This window comes from Cebidichthys violaceus, unplaced genomic scaffold, assembly GCF_023349555.1.
Source record: "Cebidichthys violaceus isolate CVI_PGR_0920_01 unplaced genomic scaffold, fCebVio1.0.p SCAF_38, whole genome shotgun sequence".
NCBI lineage: Eukaryota > Metazoa > Chordata > Actinopteri > Perciformes > Stichaeidae > Cebidichthys > Cebidichthys violaceus.
The window spans coordinates 1,283,042-1,302,668 of NW_027176572.1; the positions used below are offsets into that span (position 1 = coordinate 1,283,042).

Sequence of the window (19,627 nt, forward strand, 5' to 3'; positions counted from 1 at the left end):
CCCTCAGTCCTATGTTCCCACAACCCTATGTTCCCTCAGTCCTATGTTCCCACAACCTATGTTCCCTCATTCCTATGTTCCCACAATCCTATGTTTCTTCAACTTCATCTTCCCTCAGCCATTTGTTCCCTACGCCCTATGTTCCCTATGTTTTTACCATGGCGCTGAGGTAGCATTGGGCCTAATTAGCATGGGGGAAAAACAGAGATGCTTGAGGAACTTGAGCTACAAAATACAAAATAAGAGATTTCCAAATAGCAGAGCAACCTAGGTCGGGGAACAAGGACTGATTTCACAGTGATTGAGATCAGGGATTTTACGCGGTTAGAAGATTAGCTTTTTACTGCCGTCACAATGAAACTGTGTCTAAAAGGATTGAGACACTTGATTCCAAATCCTAATGGGTACGTTTGAAAGGTCAAGAAATCCATTTAACTTCATTAATTTAAAGATGAAGTGATAGGAACGATGTCTTTGGGGGTTACGGGACATTTCCTCGTGGTTGGATTTAACATATGCTTCCGTTCAACAAATTTTAAGGCCTTTTTTAAGACCCTTTTTTACCTCATTTTCAGACACTCTGGGTAGATTAACTTGTGTTCTGCCTGGGCACTGATGCCATTGTTCTTATGAAGTGATGCTGGAAGTTCACAGCTGGCTGATCAGACTCCCTTTTGTGCTTCCCTGACTGCAGTTTGCAGGTCAAATTAAGTCTTTTGTGCGACCCGGAACATTTCCTCCAGGTTGTCTCGACCCTGCCCCGGCTCTTCAAACACTAAAACCACACGCCCGGCAGAGAGAAAGCGTGCCTTTGGTTGAAAGGAAGCCATTGTCTTGCTCAGATGGTTGTGAGTCATTGTCCTGGCAGCGCAAGCCAGGAGTCAAATGGTGTGATGTAGCAGAGAGACCTCCATTGTGGCCCGTATAAAGCTGCGGCAGGAACGGCGGCCCTGGCAGATACCGACTGTTGGACGGAGGGACTTTTTGCATGAATAAGTGGAGTAATTCGGTCAGCGGCGACGAGGTGATTAACATTTTGGAGTGGATTCACCGCCGGCTCTGTCCCATTCTCAGGGCGACTCTGTGAGTAGCCAGCAGAACCTCTCCGGGTGGTCTCGGCTTTGTTTGGGAGGAAAAAGGTCACGTCTGCTGTCAGAGACGTTGTGACAGACGTCAAATGAACAGATTGACGAATAGATTTCGGTGTCGACCACATTAATGTGGAAGAATCTCTTGAACAAAGGTTGTTTTAAAATCACCACATTTGAAAAGATGATTTCGAGAGATTTGGATTAATGGCAAATAGTCCAATTTATACATTTTTGCACATTGCAAAATGCCATGCATACTACTAGTAAACTAATGATGTTTGTTTAACCGGAGACGGACGTGCCATGTGCTTTATAAATTGCATAATACAAGTAAAATGGGAAGAGACAAATACATGGAACCATTTAGAATAACTATAACTTGAAGTAACCACTAAATGTTACAGTTAACACGTGTTTAAAGTTCAGATTTAAGGTTAATACGGACAGAAATGATAATATTTGGTCCCATTTTGAAGATATATAAGAAATATGTATTAGGAATAAGTTGTTTTTTCCCAATATGTAGAAGTGTAGAGATATTTCTTTGGTATAGATCGAAGAAAATTTGGATCAATGCACAATTTTAAAAAGGGATTTCTTAACATTGTGAGTCCCTTTGGAATATTCTCACTGTTCCCTCATGAACTGTTGCACATAGTTGCACATAGTTGCACATGTACATGCATCCGTACGATTGTCTGTCACTTTGAGCCTTTAGATTCAGCTTCGGATGTAAAAAATCTAAATCTGAAGACCGTGTTTGGAGATAAATGTGCCTCTTTCTAGTCATAAATCTAAGATTGTTGCTTTTTTCCAGTGACAGTAAATAAACACTTAAAATATTTCCTTGTCAAAATACTGTCATGGTTGGAAAACAGATCTTTAGATTTCAGTCTGGGTTTTTTTTTCTCCAGGTTTGGAAATTCAGAGGCAGGATTTTAAACATGCACAGCACTTTATTTTTTATTTTTTTCTGGCTTCTCCTAATGAGCAGAATAAACTGCCAAGTTGTTTTTGGCATTTTTAAAGCATCAACATACAGACTTCATATTTCAAACAACAAATGGTTCCGTTCTTGAGTCTTTGCTCCTAATAAGCCTGATTTGTTGTGGCGTTGAAGTCCTCTCCCCCACCGAGGAGACAGATGGTGAAATCCATGAAAAAAAAATGCTTCAACTGAAGGAGTGAGCCAGGAATCTGCAGGTGTGTGTGTGTGTGTGTGTGTGTGTGTGTGTGTGTGTGTGTGTTGAGCCTGCCCCCATACAGTGCTATCTGCAATGACTGTCTCTGTACAGCTCTTAATCACATGAAATGCAGTAATGGAGTCATTGTACACGTAGCACTACAGATCCCAGGATTTCGTTCAGTTTGCAAAATGAAAATACAACGTTTTACACGTTACACACTATCTACATGTATGGCAACACATTGTCAATCACTGGCGCTACGCTCTGTAACACGCTCTAGCTCAACGTGTCCCCATACATACGTTGGCGACCGCTGCTGACTTTGTCATGTTATTCTAAATTACTTAAAGGAATAATCTCAAAGCTTTTCATTTGAAGAAATGGCTGTTTAGTCACCACATATGAAGCCTTTGCATGTGCAGTATCACCAACTGGGTCTCACTAACCGGAGTAAATGATATAACAGACATCTTCAAGCTTAACCGCAGAGGTATCAATGTGGGCGGATAGTTTGTGTTGAATCATTTAATGCTGTGAGCACCTAAAGCACATTTTTATTCATATCTCGCAGACCAACGCCGCTGAAAAAAATAAAAAAATACATTTTTACACCGTTAAATGGTTTTATTAAATATGTTTATCGGGGAATGTAAGTAGCTCCAATGCAAAAGTAAAAAGTGTTAAAATGTATTACCTCCATCTCTGGAAAGGTGTTGGATCAGCCAGCTACAGCAGTCATTAAGGGAATTAAAACAATCTATTTGATAGGTTGTCTCAGTCACACATATTTTAATTTCCTCCTGCTCTTGGCAGTCAGCTGTGGAAGCAATTTTTTTTTTTTGCCTCCCTAATTAGAAGTTGTTAATGCGAGAGGTGAAGAACGAGGAAGTGCTGAGCGTCTCCAGGAGAACGAAGGATGAACATCAGACGGATTCAGACTACTGCTCCTGTTTCCATTCGGTTTTCTTCTCTGCAGCGTTTGAACTCCTCATGTTTGAATAAGCTCTGAGAGAAACATCCTGCTGGGAGGTTCTCTGAGGACCATGTGCTTCACTTTGAGAGAAAAATGTAATATGGGAGATGTTCCATAAATGCATGGCTGTTGCATAAGATGTCTATGAGCTTCTTCTTCTACTTCTTGGTCTCTTCCTTTATGAAAGCTTATGCACGGATGTCAGATTCTGCACTTGCCGTCTCTGTACAGACATGTATGTACGCTGGTGCAATACATTCCTTTATTTAATCACAGAGAGAGACTGCTCTTCGTCAAAAATCATCTTCTGAAGAAGAGCATTGCTCGAAACGTCACTGTCACTTGTGATATTTCATTTATTTCTGTCAGGAGCTTCCAATTAGCTCAAGACTTATCTTGTTGCGGTTGTTGCTCACTTTTGGTCCGTTGTGTGGTTTATTTTTTGTTGAATGTGCTAGCTTCTTACAGCACTTCATCTAAGTGAATGATTCTGTATCTATGATACTAAAAGCCATTTATCTTTCCCTTTTGTTGCAGAGGCCAGAGATCCAAAATGGGAGGCAAGCTCAGCAAAAAGAAGAAGGGATACAACGTAAACGATGACAAGGCCAAAGACAAGGATGCCAAAGCAGAGGGGGCCTCTGCTGAGGAGAGCGAAGCACCAAAAGACAACAAAGACGAGGCCCCGGCTGCGACCGACGCTAAGGAGGTAGCGAACGACACGGCGGCCAAGGAGGCGCCGGCAGCCGACGCCGCAGCGCCCAAGGAGGATGAAAAGAACGCCACTCCCGCTGCGAAGGAGCCCGAGAAACCTGCCGCCAACGCCGAGCCGAAAACGGAGGCGCCCAAGAGCGCGGAGCCCGCCAAGGCCGAGGAGAAACCAGCGGCCCCCGCCCCGGCCAAAGAATCGGCCCCTGCCGCCAAGGAGCCCGAGGCGAAGGCCGCGGCCCCTGCCCCTGCCCCGGCGGCTGAGAGTAAAGATGAGGCCGACGCCAAAAAGACTGAGGCCCCCGCGGCACCAGCAGCCAAAGCCGAGGCGGCCCCCGCCGCCTCCGCTGACCCCAAACCCGCAGAGGCGGCGGCGGCTCCCGCACCGGCAAAGGAGGCCGCCGCAGCCCCTAGTTCAACACCAGCCGCCGAGCCTCCCGCCAAGGAGGCGAACGCCACAGAGGCACCAAGCAAGGATCAAACCGTAGCAGTTCAAGATTAATGGACAGCTTCTTTTCGGAAATGAAAAAATAAAGTACCTAACTCAACGACGATGAAGATAAAAAAAAATGAAATTAACTAGCCCACCCATATTATGATAATAACAATAATAATAATAATTGTAATGATAATGAATTGTTGATTGAGGAGGACTGGAGCAACCACCTGGAGAAGTTTCCCACCGCTGCAGATGATTATTGCTATTATTATTGTTATGTTTTACTCTATTTTTTTCTGCTGTAGTATTTGAACTTTGATACGAGTCTGTGTCGGCCATGTACACCTCGCCATTCCACATCCATCATCCCTCTCCTTCATACGCCAAGACGTTTGACCCGACTCCCATCTCGGCTCTCAGTAGGCCTGCGTTCAAACATTCACCTGCAGCTCTGTGGATTTCAGAAGATCAAAAAATGTGGGGGAAATGGGACTGAGGGAAGGAGGGGGTTTGAGAAATCACTTTACCAGCTGGACTTCCATTGAGTCTGTCCACTCTTCATGCTCTCAGCCTTGGCCCGGTGCCTCCAGTTTTTCTTTGCCGTGGAATTGTGGTTCCTTTTCCAACCCATCCTCCCCCTCGGCTTTTTGGTATCGTCGGGTTATGTTGCTACAGATTTTCCACATATGCGCCACTTTCTCTATACGGCAAAATTTGATCCTTTAAATGGGATTTAAAAAAAATACATTTGTGAGGACTGAGAATGCTCAGGCTTCCTAAGACATTTCGGAGGTTGAACAAAGCAGACTTTGCAGAGCAAAACACATTCTTAGACGTATAAAACAGTCGTAGGAATTTTTTCAGATAAACTTCTAGATTTTGTACTGAAACCCTTAGCTATATTGTAAGTGAACTAAGAGGTTTTTTAACATTTGTAAAACACTTATAAAATCTGCAAAGCCTCGCTGAAATGATCCCCTAAGTGTTCTTAAAAAGTCTGAGAGAAATCTCTGATCCTCCAAACAAATCTGATGACAAATTAGAATTTTTGTTTTGGAAGACGTATTTACCGCTGACCTTGGTGAGATCACGTCCTACGCTTTGTTTGATCTCGCTTAGAACAACAAGCTGGTGACGTTAATTGTCAGGAGACGTCGGGAGTTAAACCTCTTTTCTGTGATTGTCTTCTGTTTCCGGACTTGAAAAGGAACTCAAATCCTTCGCTTACCTGAGTAAAAGTAAACATACTTAGATATACAGTAAGTAAAAGTCCTACATTCTACTTAAGTCAAGGATTAGCAGCAAAATATACTTAAGAAGCGAAAGTATATTGTTAAAGTATGTTGATATAGTAGACAACAATGGAAATGTGGACATGTACTAACCACATGTCGCCTTTGTAAAGAGAATCACAAAATTAGGGGAAACCCCCACCCCCCCGAAATACACATGTATTTGGATTTCAGAGTTAAGTTTGGGATTGAAATAAAGACAGTCTTCTAATTAAAGACCCTTCCACCAGTAGATCCCTTTTTTAAATGGGCATATAGTGTGAAACATCATCAGCAAACAAACAAACCTCACCAGTTTGGTATCTAGGTGTAAACCAGACGAGCTGCTCTGTGAATCCACGTAGCGCTCCAGACTCAGTCTGATCCCATCGAGGTGAAACGATCGGAGTCATCTCGATCTACTTCTGGACCATGTTCCTATATGGCAACCGTACACCACGCTATCATTATGGGATGGAAAAAGCCTTGCACATGAAACGGGAGCTTCTGATTTTGTCATTTTCACCCCTCATGCATTTTCCTTTACTTTTCAAAAATATACATATACATATACATATATATATATATATATATATATATATATATATATATATATATATATATGACGTATGTGTACATAGATGCAGCGGGGGGAAGAAAAAAGGTACTAACAAATTGTACTCATGTAAAATCAGTATTACTGTAGAAAAATACTCATAGCACTTCTGTATTGTCATATTTACTTTAAGTGGTGATAGTGAAGAACAAAGTTTACTCTTGTCAAGCTTTAGGATCAGCAGAAAGGAAGGAAGCTTCATACGAGTCGAGTAATCAGTGAAAAATCTTTTCTTGAGATCAATTGAAAGTCTTAAAATTTACAAATTCCCCTTACATTGGACTGAACACTTGAGTGTTTCACAAAGTGAAGGTCTAAGGTACAAGCGCCTTCAAATTAGAATTAACTTGAGTGCTCGAGTAGATGTACTTTCCTTGTTTCTACCTTTGCATATATGTAGATTTATACCGTATGTATATGTATTTATTCATCTCCCATTTTGCCAACTTTTCAGTTTCATCCGACTGACACGCAGCGTTTTCCTCCCAGCACTTGTCAAACCGTAGCAGAAACAAACACTCGAGGAGCGCTGCGTGTCACTCGGTTCACTTTCTCTTCCTCTCTTGACTCAGTAAATTGCATGTCCGTGGTTGGGTGAACCTGTAGTCCTGTCTTTTTGGTCAAGTGGAACAAAAAAAAAAGAAAAAAAAAAAAGTCTTTCTCAGTCTGCATCCATGGCAACTACAGTTGATATTTTCATTCCATGTCTCACATCTGCTATTTCCACACCACTCGCTCATTCAAAAACAAACAAAAAGATGATATGGAAATTGATGCATTCAAAATTATATGTACTTGTATAAATGGTGCAACAGTAATAAAATGTAAGAAATTGACTGAAACTCGAGGATTTTGTGTAAGTCAACTTTTTTCATGCACTCACAAGTTAACAAAACAAATATCGATGTCAACAAATCCAATGAATTGTGTTAGTACCGTCTGAAATCCTGTCTGTGGCTCCAAGCTCCAAGAAAATTGGTTCCTACACTCTTAGAAATCAGGGAGAGCTGAGGTTCTAACCAGAGTTCTTCAATGATTGTTGAAAGCATGAGCACACTCCCAAAAACTGATTCAGAACCAGGGTTGTTGTGGGTTGAGCTGCATCAACCGTGGCCCTTTAGGAGCGTCTTGAGGAACCCCCAGGTGAAATCTAGTGGAACCCTTGGAATATAAAAGGGTTCTCGGTAGAACCTGGTGTTTTGGTTCTCGTGGAAACCCTTGGACTAGAACAGTGATAGCTATAGAACCCTCGGGTAGTTTTTAGGTGAAAACCTTTGGATATAAACGAGGTCTCAGATAAACCCCCTGGGTGGGTTATGGAGCAAACTCCTGAAATATAAAAAATAAAAATAAAAACCCTGGTGGGTTACATCAGATACCCTTGACATATGAGAGAGTTCTTGGTAGATCCCCCTGGTGGGTTACATAGGATACCCTTGACATATGAGAGGGTTCTTGATAGAAACCCCTTGTGGGTTACATAGGATACCCTTGACACAATGAGAGGGTTCTTGGAAGATCCCCCTGGGTGGGTTCTGATGGAAACCCTTAAAAAAAAGGAAGGTGAAGAAAGCTCAAGATCTAGACCATGGTGACCAAACCAGAGCAAACATGATACTACTTTTAAACCGCACTAATACACCACAGTCTCAATAATATCACAGTGTGTGCTTTGACTACCCGTGCTCCTGCATACTCAATTGGTATTAAAACGTTCTGCAAATCATCTATTTTTGAAGTGTGCTTTGCCCTGCCTTTACCTCTCGAAAGGGTAGAACCGCTCAGGCTCGTCTGTGCAAAGTGCTTCTCAACAGTTGAACACTTGAACCGCCTGGCACAGTTTCAGCAGCACTCTGCCTCTGAGCCATTAATACCAGGACTTATTTTAAGGATACAAGTGTGAATCGTGGGTTTGATCAGCGATGGATTTACTATCCACAAGTTGTTTAAGTCATTTCTCAATGATGAATGAATGTAAGGAGCCGTTTTAAATAAATGGAAATTGCTGATAAAACCAGCAATTTCAAGACGTCGCCTTCATTTTCAGGCCGATAAATCTACGCATCCCTAGTTTACTTCGAAATTATTTGAAAGCCCGTTGCGTCTCATAAGGATGCTAAAAGGTGCCATTTTATTTATTTTTTTGTTTCACATTGATACATGATGTTGCTACTGGTCACACACAGAGCACCTGAAGACCCCCACAAACTGTCTCTGAGGTTGTTGGCGCCACCAATAATTTCACTCCTCGTTATCACATGAAATAGATAGACGTTGTCGGGCGACACCAGAAAAAGGACAAAATATGGAGGAACGAAGCCTCGCCAAGAGCGGACGATTGATGTCTTTATCTCTTCCTCTTTCTCGTCGCCCTCCCTCTCGTCGCGGTGAGGGAGGGGGCAGTAAATCACGGACTTAATCTCTCTGCTGTGATTTACGCCCGTTCAAACGCCGTTTCTCACCGAGTAATACCCCCCCCCCCCACGCCTTTACTCAAGCCACAACGAGGCTAGATAAGAAGTGAACAGCGGTAAAGAAACAGGAACTGGATGGGATGTATCTCACAAACCCAAAACAAGACCTGATAATGTGAAACTCCAGATAAAATGTAACGAAGAAGCAATAGTGGGCTGTGACAGACTAGCTTCCTGGGTAGTCGGACTGCCGACTGGTCTGATGTTTTAGCAAATAGTTATTGGCCATCTGCCTTCGTCAGGTCTTTATTAGCAGGGGCAGAAATGTGCCAAAAAATGTTACTGCTACTTAATAGAATATTTCCATCTCAAGTAAAATGACTTGTGTAAAGAGCATGTTGTCACTAGTGGTTGGCAGTGAAAGACAGATTATAGAACTGGGAGCAGCTTCTGTTTTTCAGTCAATTCTAACGATATTGAAGAAATGTTTCTCGTGTGGGCTGTTTGGAGGCGGGATCATTGTCCTCATTATGTCCATAGAAAACATAACCCAGTTTGTATTATGTTCCCTTTAAAATATATTTGCTTTTTGCAAATTAGTTGTGTCTATGAAGGGGATTTCTAGGAGACAGCGTGGGTTAGTGTTCGACTTGCAGAACGTTCAGTACTTTAGATTAAAAGAGTGAGATGTGCAGGGATTAACTAGTTCATTTCCATAGAGACATGGAGACAAAGAGTCCAGGTAATGTGCTAGATTTCAACCCTAACAACACACACACACACACACACACACACACACACACACACACACACACACACACACACACACACACACACACAAACACACACACACGTTTCCTCTCTCTAACATTCAAACAGCCTGCTATCTGCAGTGATGTGTTCTGACATTTCTATTTTTGTTTTTATTTGAAAACACTTGTAAAGCTCGGTCTGTCTTTCTGTCTGTCAGAAATATTAAAATGCTTAGAAGCAGAAGCTCTGACCTTTAGTACGTGGGACACACACACACACACACACACACACACACACACACACACACACACACACTCCCTGTAGTGGTAACTACAGGCTACAGAGCTTCACATCAGCAGGCTTCATGCAGAGGCAGAAAACTGGCAGAAGACAGCTTGTGAAAAAAAAAGAAGCAATCGCCAGAACAAATGTTGGCGAATACGTTCCTGCAAACCACGAGATATGCTGAATGATGATGCTCCTGAACACAAAACACGATTCATAAATGCGTTTTTATATCAGCCTCGAATCACATTTGCAGAAACAAACTCAACCGCCCTTATTATACATTGTTACGCATGTTTTTATTGCTCTTTATTTTTATTTGTATTCATTATGTTGATATGGGTTTTATTGTTGTTTTATTGTAGTTTAAATCGTATCATAGTGGTGTCTGTCCTGCTTTTGCTTTGTCTGTCAAAGCACTCAGAGGATATGCTGACGCAGCGTTCCTACAGCGTGTGGGCTTCACAGACGTCACCCATCGGTATGTGGACTCGGTTTTTGGAGCCTCGAGTCGCCATCTTGGATTACGGCCGTCGCCATCTTTGCCTTTTTGCAACGAGGAATGGAAGTGACTATATTTGGACTGTGGAGGAGTGAGTGTGTTGCGGAATATTTCTAATGATAATCGGGAGAAGAGTTTTGTTCACAAATCGAAAAGTCTTCAAAAGATTCAAAGTTGTCTTTGTCTGTTTATTAATTTGCAAATGGGAAGATAATTCAACAGAGACAACGAAACACAATGTTCAACATCCTGTATACAGTTGTTATCTTTCAAGGGAGTCACACCCACAAGGGCTTATCTCCTTGTGTTCTGCTGAGTTCCCTCAGCTTCGGTACACAAGGTAACAAAAAATATCACGACTTATTCCCAGATAGTTGTTTCTGCTACTTTTTCAGTAGCCTTTTCCCTTAAGAGCTGATACGTAAATTTCGGGTTCACAGCAAGGACACACAGTTATTTATGCATATTTTTTCCATTACAAGTGGTAGCGGCAGCGACCTGTCAATCACTGTGTAGCCCCGCCCCTAAAGCATCCCCTGCTTTATGGTGTGTTTGACTCTAAATGGAGCATAATGTACTAAATGAACATCATGCTGTATTGAAGAAGACTGTAAACTAGAGATTGAGACCATAAACTCATGTTTACAATGTTTACTGAGGGAATAAATCAAGAGAGAAGTAGAGTCATTTTAGACTAGACTTCTATACAACCAGAGGAGTCGCCCCCTGGTGGACACTAGAGAGAATGCAGCTTTAACACATGAAGCGTTGGCTTTACTCGTCAGGTTGCCGCCTGGGGCGACATTACGCCTGGCAAATGAGACTTGGAAGGCTTCAGATGAACTGTCTCATGATGGGATGTCAGTGTCCAATCACAAAAACATAATCAAAATGTTTGTTTCACAGTTTATAGTGGATGGAAGGCGAAAGAGCCGATCTGACACCACCGGTCTCCGGCATGTGTGAACCTCACAGCAGGCCTAACCAGAGAGGTCAGCGTCTTGTTGAGAAGCTCTTCATTCGTCCCTCTCTGTTCCGTCTCTCACTCGGCTCCCCTCTTTCTCCCTCCTCTCCGACGTGACCGTCCTTTGAAGCCTGTGCGATGAACTGTGCGAGCAGCGCTTTCAAAGCGTCCGTGTCATTTAGCTTGCTGACTGTGAGCAGGTCCTTACCCAGCCTCCATCTCTCTCTCTCCATTTTCAAAGCCAGGCGTTGTGGGGGAGGATCAGAGAGAGAGAGGGGGGGGGGGAGAGGGAGGGGGGGAGCTAGAAGGAGGCGAGGCTTTGTGGAAGATCAGTCAGATCCTCCTGACGCGTGGATACTCTGGACCGGGGGGGGGGGCTCCGGGCCAAATGTGCAGAATCTGCCGGCATCTCTGCTCGGCGGCTGTCAGGGAGGATCTGTCACCAGACATTCGTGTGATGATAATCGGACATGTTTCAGGCTCAGGGGACACCGAAAAAGGATCTAATAGAACGCTTCAGAGATGAGAACTTGATATATTTCAGTGGTGCTGCTTTCAGGTTCTGGTGTGTTGCAGCATGACCAAATATAAACTGAAAATCTTCTGGTCAACTGCAATACTGTACTGTACTTTGAATACAGCTACAAGCGATTACGAGTTAGGAAAGTAAACTCAGAAATTCATTCCAACATGCAGTGATTTTCTGTTTTAAAAGTTGATTACTTCAAAAATAAGTTAGTGGCCCCAACGGCAAGACGTTGGAAGATTTAGTTTTGGATGCAAAATGTTTGTACTGCAGCTCAAAACGTGTGTATTTTAACGTATTTTAAAACATAATAAAATCCAGACAATGTTCTTAATTGATATGTGCTCAGACTATGTGTAGCTGTTTCTCTTTTGTCTTTAATCAAACCAAAATACTTCATACATCTTATGGTATATGCAGTCAATATTAACAATGATTCTTTCTTGTTTAGTGGTTTTGTTCAACCTTATTAATAATAATAATACATTGTATTTGTATAGTGCTTTAGAAGGTATAGTTCACAAGGTAAAAACAGAAACAATAAAAGCAATCACAATATAAACAAAAGAGATGACATCAGCTATTTGACTGTATTAGCTGTATCTCTGGTTACTTATTCTAACAGATGTAATAATCTACTGGAACAATGACTAACAGTCAATCCAGCTGCTCTGTACTGAAGACCACAGCTGTGCGTCAAGCAAAACGTTACTAGTTTGTGAAAAACACAAAATACCACATATTACACTTTTGACCCGAAGATTCATTCTCTGGGGACTACACTATAAAAATGTAATGTTGATTTATTAAATTAGTTAAATTACATTATTAGTTGTAATAAAGAGATTCTTATTGTCCTTTAATCCAGTATTATTACTACATGCATCCTTTAAGCCAATCAGCTTCCACCACATGTTGCTATTGGTGCTGTTCTCCATTTATTTTCCTCTTTTATCTTTGTTTGGTTTTCTGCTGTCAACAAATTTGCTAATGCCAAATAGATATTGTAGTAAGTTGAACATTGAACTTTATGCGAGGCTGACCCAACTCTACCTCTGAAGTTGTAAAGCTTCATCTGGTTGTAATGAAACACTTTTCATTAATGTTCACTGAATACATGATGGTTATTGCCAAAATGTGATTGCTATCACTTGAGAGTGTGTTCCCTCAATAAAGTGATTTTAAGCGTCGCTGGGTCCCTGTTCTTAAAGGAAATGACCGCTCTAACCCTCGGGTCATCTTTACATTACAGCACAACGATTAACCTGAAGCAGTCCTTTCCTACGATGAACACATAGCGGCATGAAAATGAGCTCTTTAATTCCATAAAGTGCCATTTAGCTGTAATGAAAGAGCGTGCGTCAATGTGGGAGATGAAGAGCTGCGGTCCAACCGACGAAGTGACGCCAACTTATTACAGAATGACCGACATCATGGAGCAAACGCTCACCGTGGCTCTTTATAAGGAGGGTACGTAATAGTGGGAAGCTTTAATCTGAGGTTTGTAAAGTAAAGATCTCTTTTACAGACTGAATGTTTTTGTTTTTAAAGAAATGAAATGGAATGGACCGGATCAGAGGGTCAAAGTGGAACCAGGTTTCTTAATACGATGTGCTCAAAGTGTTCAAGATGCGTTCCTTCATTTGCTCGGTTGTCGATTGTTTGCATCGATTTCGTGATTTCAGGCCTCCTCAACGTCTCTCATAAAACAGTTCGTTTGATTTCTTATGTAAAGATACTCCTCATTTTACGGATCCAAATCAGAGTCCCTCCCCTCGCTCACAAAGCCCCCCCCCCAAGCTAGACTGTGATGCGGTTCTATTACACTGTTCTTAATACTATTTTAATTCAGTGTTTCACTGTTGATGCTACTGAGTTCAGTTAAGCTGGTCATTAACGACTTTATTAGTTCATTAGTTTTCTTCTAAACATGCAGTACATTGTGAGTTTTGTGATGTAATACAAATGTCCCTTTATTATTTGACAACATGTAATAAACTGCAACAATTATGTGTTGAATGTCTAATCAATCTTTGACTTTCTAATACGCAGAAACGTGATGAATAGAAAACATGCATTTAAATTAAATGTAATCTCAAACCTCCTTCCTTTAGGAGATTCATGGTCTCTACCAAATTAAGGCCTCGAGTGGCAACTTTTCTCACAACAATAACTTGAGCACTATTTGTCAAATGAATAGACTTTAAGATGTATTGTTACATGAATAAGGTCGTAAATGATCCTTTAAAAGAAGGACGTTTTTAGAGCCTCCACAAACGAACCCCGTTGTAAACTGCTTCATGAAGCGTACGCTTGTAAGATGTGACATCATGTCATTTTAAACATGAAGACATTCATGGGATAACATTAGCTTTTTGATGGCAACATTTTGAATAAGCTGCATCACACCGGAGAGCTTCCTCTTGAAGAGGCTTCACCGTTACCGGCCCACGACAGAGAACGACGCCGCCACCGCCGCCGCCGCCGCCGCACGACAAGAAAAGAAACAAAAGGGGGGCAGCCGAAAATAACTTGAGATACCTTTGATGTCCAACACACAACAACCCCATCGAGAAATGAGCGGGGAAAGAGAAAACTCCACCAACAAACCGAGCTGAGCCGCCCCCCCATTGGTCCGGGGAGCTTCCTGCATCGTCACGATTGGCTGCGGAGGCGACCGCGGTGCCGACTCTCGCCTAGCAACAGGCACAAGTGCAGCCACTGCAGAGCACCCCCCCTCTCCCCCCTCTCCCCCTTCCATCCCTCCCTTCCTCCCCCTCCTGCCTTCCCTGTGGGGGAGCAGCTGATAGATGGAGCATGTGGAGAGAGAGAGAGAGAGAGAGAGAGAGAGAGAGAGAGAGAGAGAGAGAGAGAGAGAGAGAGAGAGAGAGAATCGGATGTACATGAGCACACGAACACATAATCACAGGGCTGAAGATGCACACACACACACACACACACACACACACATGCAGTAAGTACATCTTGTACTGTCTTGTTGAACCTTATATAACCATCGCTAATATTGGTAACTTCAGCCTGGAAGAGCAGCTGGTGGGAAATCAAACACACGTTTTGCTTCTCTTACATTGTCTGTTTGTGTAAACTAGAGAATAATTCATGTTTCTATGGCTACAAAGGGAGAAAAAAGACTGATAGATATCATCATGAAACATCCCCAGCTGATCACTCACATTAGGGCAATTATTGTTTGTATTACAAGTTTTCTTAAATCATTAAAAATGCAAATTAGGCATTATCTTATTAAATATGTACAAATGTTCATATATTTACAGAAGATGAATGTGAACATTGGATGAAGCCAGGTTCAAAAGTCCTGTTTCATTTTGTTGACATAGGTTTTTACAGAGAGAGTTTCTAATATCTCTTTTTATCACTTCATACATCAAATAAATCTATGTCCTCCATGTTTTTATTAATAAATGTAGTATAAATGAGTGTGTGAATGGTGTGTGGACAAAGCCCTCAGTAGAAAGCTTCAGCACACAGAGAGGAATGAAGGTGTGAAGTTTGGTGGAGGTCAGAACTACTGAAGTGGAGATTTCTGGATCAGAGTGTGAGAAAAACTCCATTGATAGAAAAGCTCCTTTAAAGAGACGTTTAGTTAAAGTCCAGACATTTAGAAGAGTCTCCAGGTGAAGAGGGTCACAACATGAACTAGTAGATATCACCATCACACTTCACCACTTCATCACTCACATCAACACCAGCATTCATTCTGTTACAAGTTCTATGAAATGTTTAAATATGCAAATGAGGCTTTATAAGGTAGTAAACTAAAGACCTTAATGTGTATTGTGTCTGAAAGAAGACGTGTTATGAAAAGTTAAACAGCCCAAAATCTCAAAATCGATCACAGCATGAAACAATATTGGAAGATATCTATTAAGAAATAAAATATTCAGAGTCTTTCTTGACGAATGAAGGTGTAAATGCTCAACAACAAAAGGTTTATTCATCACTAAACACTTGGGGATCAAAAGCAGTTTGTTCCGTTAATCAACCAGCGGGTAGAATTCTCCTTCAAACCAAAGAGATTTTAAAGCAGCTGATAGTGAGCAGAGTCTAGCGGTTCCTATCAGCTGCCATCTTTCACAGCCGGTGAACCCGCCGTCCTCCCGCTAGTTTTCCATATTTAGATATCACAAGTTTTGGCAGCCGATGACAAAGAACGACGGGTTTGGAGAAGGAGGAGTTCAGCGTAACGAGGGACAGCGTGCTCCTCGCCGTGGTTACGATGACAAGCGGTCCGTGGTTCAGCCGTACCGGGTGATGGACACACAGGGAGGCCGTCATTATCTACTGCAGCTCCTGTTCCCTCTCACTCAGCACAGCTCGGCTGGTGTTGGACAAAATGTATCCGAGATGGAAATATCCCCGCAGTTCTGTTATTGAAAACAATGTTCACGCTCTGCCTCGAGCTGAACCTACGTAAAAAGAGCGTGGCGTCATTCGTAGAAACCATTCTCTACCTTCTCCGAGGAACCAGGAACCAGGACGTGTAGAGGACCACACGGGGGGAGTGGATTCCTCTTCTGTGTTCATGTGACGAGCAGAAGTCGACTCGTGTCGCTGGACTTTCACAGGAAAGAGCAAGAACTTTGTGTGAGACATCATACGTTGATAGGGTTGATCAGATGAGCTTCACATTCAGAATTTATCCACAGAATACCTCAAATTCTGTACAACAAACGAACCGCTGCAGACGAGTCAATGAAACAAAACAAAAAACACCAACGCAGCATCGACACATGCGGCACAACAGGGAGAAACCCAGCGCTGAAGTTCACATTTGATTTGGTCTCTGCTCCTCAGTTCACACACTCTGTGACGTCGCCTGCATTCCTCAGGCTGCCGGCAAATGATGGTAATGATAACATTATATCTGCAGCCGGTATTAAATCTCATTCATCAGCGGCATTTTTTGCACTCGGATGCTCTTCCTCGAGGGAGGTGAGCGAGAACTGCAGCGTGTTCAGAAAGTCTTCACCTCTTTAACAGAAGACTCGTTGTCTCTGCAGACTGAAACACACACTTCCTTCTTTATCTCATCTAAAGAGGAACTACAGGTTCCACATCCTACTCGCTTGAGATTTATTCCTCTGCAGCGGCAGTAAAATCAACTCACGGACCCCCGACAGCAGAGTTGGAAGTTGTTGTTACCAGGCAACAACCTCCTGCTGTTAAAGCTGCATTCTCTCTAGTGTCCACCAGGGGGCGACTCCTCTGGTTGTATAGAAGTCTAGTCTAAAATGACTCTACTTCTCTCTTGATTTATTCCCTCAGTAAACATTGTAAACATGAGTTTATGGTCTCAATCTCTAGTTTACAGTCTTCTTCAATACAGCATGATGTTCATTTAGTACATTATGCTCCATTTAGAGTCAGACAGACCATAAAGCAGGGGATGATTTAGGGGCGGGGCTACACGCTGATTGACAGGTTGTTAGAGTTTGTGTTTTTTGTATTATAACTTTAACTCTTTCACATTGTGTTTTCAGTTCGTGAAAGTTATTTGTAACATTTAGGTGCCTAAAAATCATTTTTCATTTTTCATCAATCATTTCAATAGTCTGGCATTTCCAAAAAAACAAGATGGCGACGACCGAAAGCCCGAACTCAAGGCTTCAGAACTGTAGTCCACGAACCAATGGGTGACGTCACGATGACCACTTCTTATAGACAGTCTACGGTTGAGACTCTTGACGAGAACAGGAACCCTGTCTCTTGTCTTGCCAAACACCTTTTGGAGGAAACATAATTACTGCCTCGTTTCAAGGTAACAACCATCCAAACTCTACAAAGTAAATCAGACGTACATGAATGTAGTTTTTGTAGGAGACAGGGTGTCAGTGTGGTGACTGATACCAACAAAATCTAAAGCCCAAAAACTGTGTTTCCATACAACTGAAGTGGGTTGTGGCACTGCAGCTTTGTGATTGTTGTAATTATCATCTCAACCCCTCTTTCTCCTTCCTGTGTGTGTTTGGTTGTTTTTTTTGCTTCTTATTTCGTTTTCTCTCTACAGCTGCCGATGTCGATTCGGAGAGAGGAGTCGACGGCTGTCATTGGCTGGCTGGGTCGTCGTGGCAACCGCATACTTAAAGGTAAAATGTCTCTGAGAGAGAGAGAGAGACGCCTCTGAGTCACATCTGTGAGGTGTAGAGATAATACAGTATTTAAATGTTTACATGCTGAACGTGTCTCAGTGACATTAGTGCTATCCAGTGATGTAGTGGATAAACATTACTGCCGTATATATATATATATATATATATATATATATATATATATATATATATATATATATATACATACATATATATATATATATACATACATATATATATATATATATATATATGTATGTATATATATATATATATATATATACATACATATATATATATATATACATACATATATATATATATATATATATATGTATGTATATATATATATATATACATACATATATATATATATATATATATATATATATATATATATATACATATATATATATATATATACATATATATATATATATACATATATATATATATATATATATATATATATATATATATATATATATATATATATATATATATATATATATATATATATGAACAAAAGTAATGATCTTTTCCTTTCTGAATGAATTTGACTTTAACTGCTGAACATGTGCTGCTGAGCAAATATATTTTATTGAAGGCGAAACACTACAGGTAAAAACATTATTGTGGAGCAAAATCAACCCAAATCTCTGAATTGATCAGTGCTTAAAAACAAACATTTATTTTACTACTTAATCTGTTTACGTCAGTAGATTTCTCTTAAATTCACCAAAAGTTACATTACATAATGCCTCATTTACATATTTAAACATTTCAGAGAACCTGTAATACAAAAAGTAATCCTCTTACTGTGAGTGATGAAGTGGTGAAGTGTGATGGTGATATCTACTAGTTCATGTTGTGACCCTCTTCACCTGGAGACTCTTCTAAATGTCTGGACTTTAACTAAACGTCTCTTTAAAGGAGCTTTTCTATACATGGAGTTTTTCTCACACTCTGATCCAGAAATTACTGCTCGATGAACTTCATGTCTGTCTGTCTTTACTCCAGAGTTTACAGGTGAACATTTCAGACTGCTGTGTTTTTGTCTGCTCTGGCTGCTTTGGTCTCTCTGCTGAGGACGGCCATCACAACATCTTTAGAGCGAGCGAGAGACAAAGCGTTCATTTTTGGCTCTGTCGCCTCAACGAGCTTCAATTTGTCTCCCACTTAAGAGACCAATCGAGTCGCTCAGCGCTTCGCCCCAGAGAGCTGAGAGCAGCTTGGATTAGAAAGCACAGCTCTGCTGAGCAGCACTCAGCGGCGCGGGAGGTCCTCGGCTGGACGTCCAGCACAGCTACACAACCGCAGAGACGTGACTGTGGACAGACGCTGTCTCACCTCACATACCTCACATAGCTCCGGTTAGGTCATCTGAGGAGGGGGCGCTGCAGTCATTCCCAGCTGACATTGGGTGAAAGTCTTCAGTAATGTTTGAACCAGGCGGCAACCTCCGGTTCCAAAAAGTCAAAGCTGCATTCTCTCTAGTGTCCACCAGGGGGCGACTCCTCTGGTTGTATAGAAGTCTAGTCTAAAATGACTCTACTTCTCTCTTGATTTATTCCCTCAGTAAACATTGTAAACATGAGTTTATGGTCTCAATCTCTAGTTTACAGTCTTCTTCAATACAGCATGATGTTCATTTAGTACATTATGCTCCATTTAGAGTCAAACACACCAGAAAGCAGGGGATGATTTAGGGGCGGGGCTACACGCTGATTGACAGGTCAACACCAGAGACGTATACGGCGTCTCTAC

General features: G+C 41.7%; 1 protein-coding gene across 2 annotated transcripts in view; it reads left to right on the forward strand.

Annotated features, from left to right (window-relative positions):
- The window catches only part of basp1 (brain abundant, membrane attached signal protein 1), a 44,439-nt gene extending 37,307 nt beyond the window's left edge, over positions 1-7,132 (forward strand). The window contains exons 1-2 of one of the 2 annotated variants that reach the window (XM_068726155.1): positions 844-1,083; positions 3,789-7,132. In XM_068726155.1, the coding sequence (XP_068582256.1) occupies positions 989-1,083; positions 3,789-4,461 (768 nt within the window). In that variant the 5' untranslated portion in view covers positions 844-988 and the 3' untranslated portion in view covers positions 4,462-7,132. Of the gene's footprint in view, positions 1-843; positions 1,084-3,788 lie in introns of those variants that run through there. The other variant, XM_068726156.1, reaches the window with a different exon arrangement.
- Positions 7,133-19,627: the final 12,495 nt, after the last annotated feature.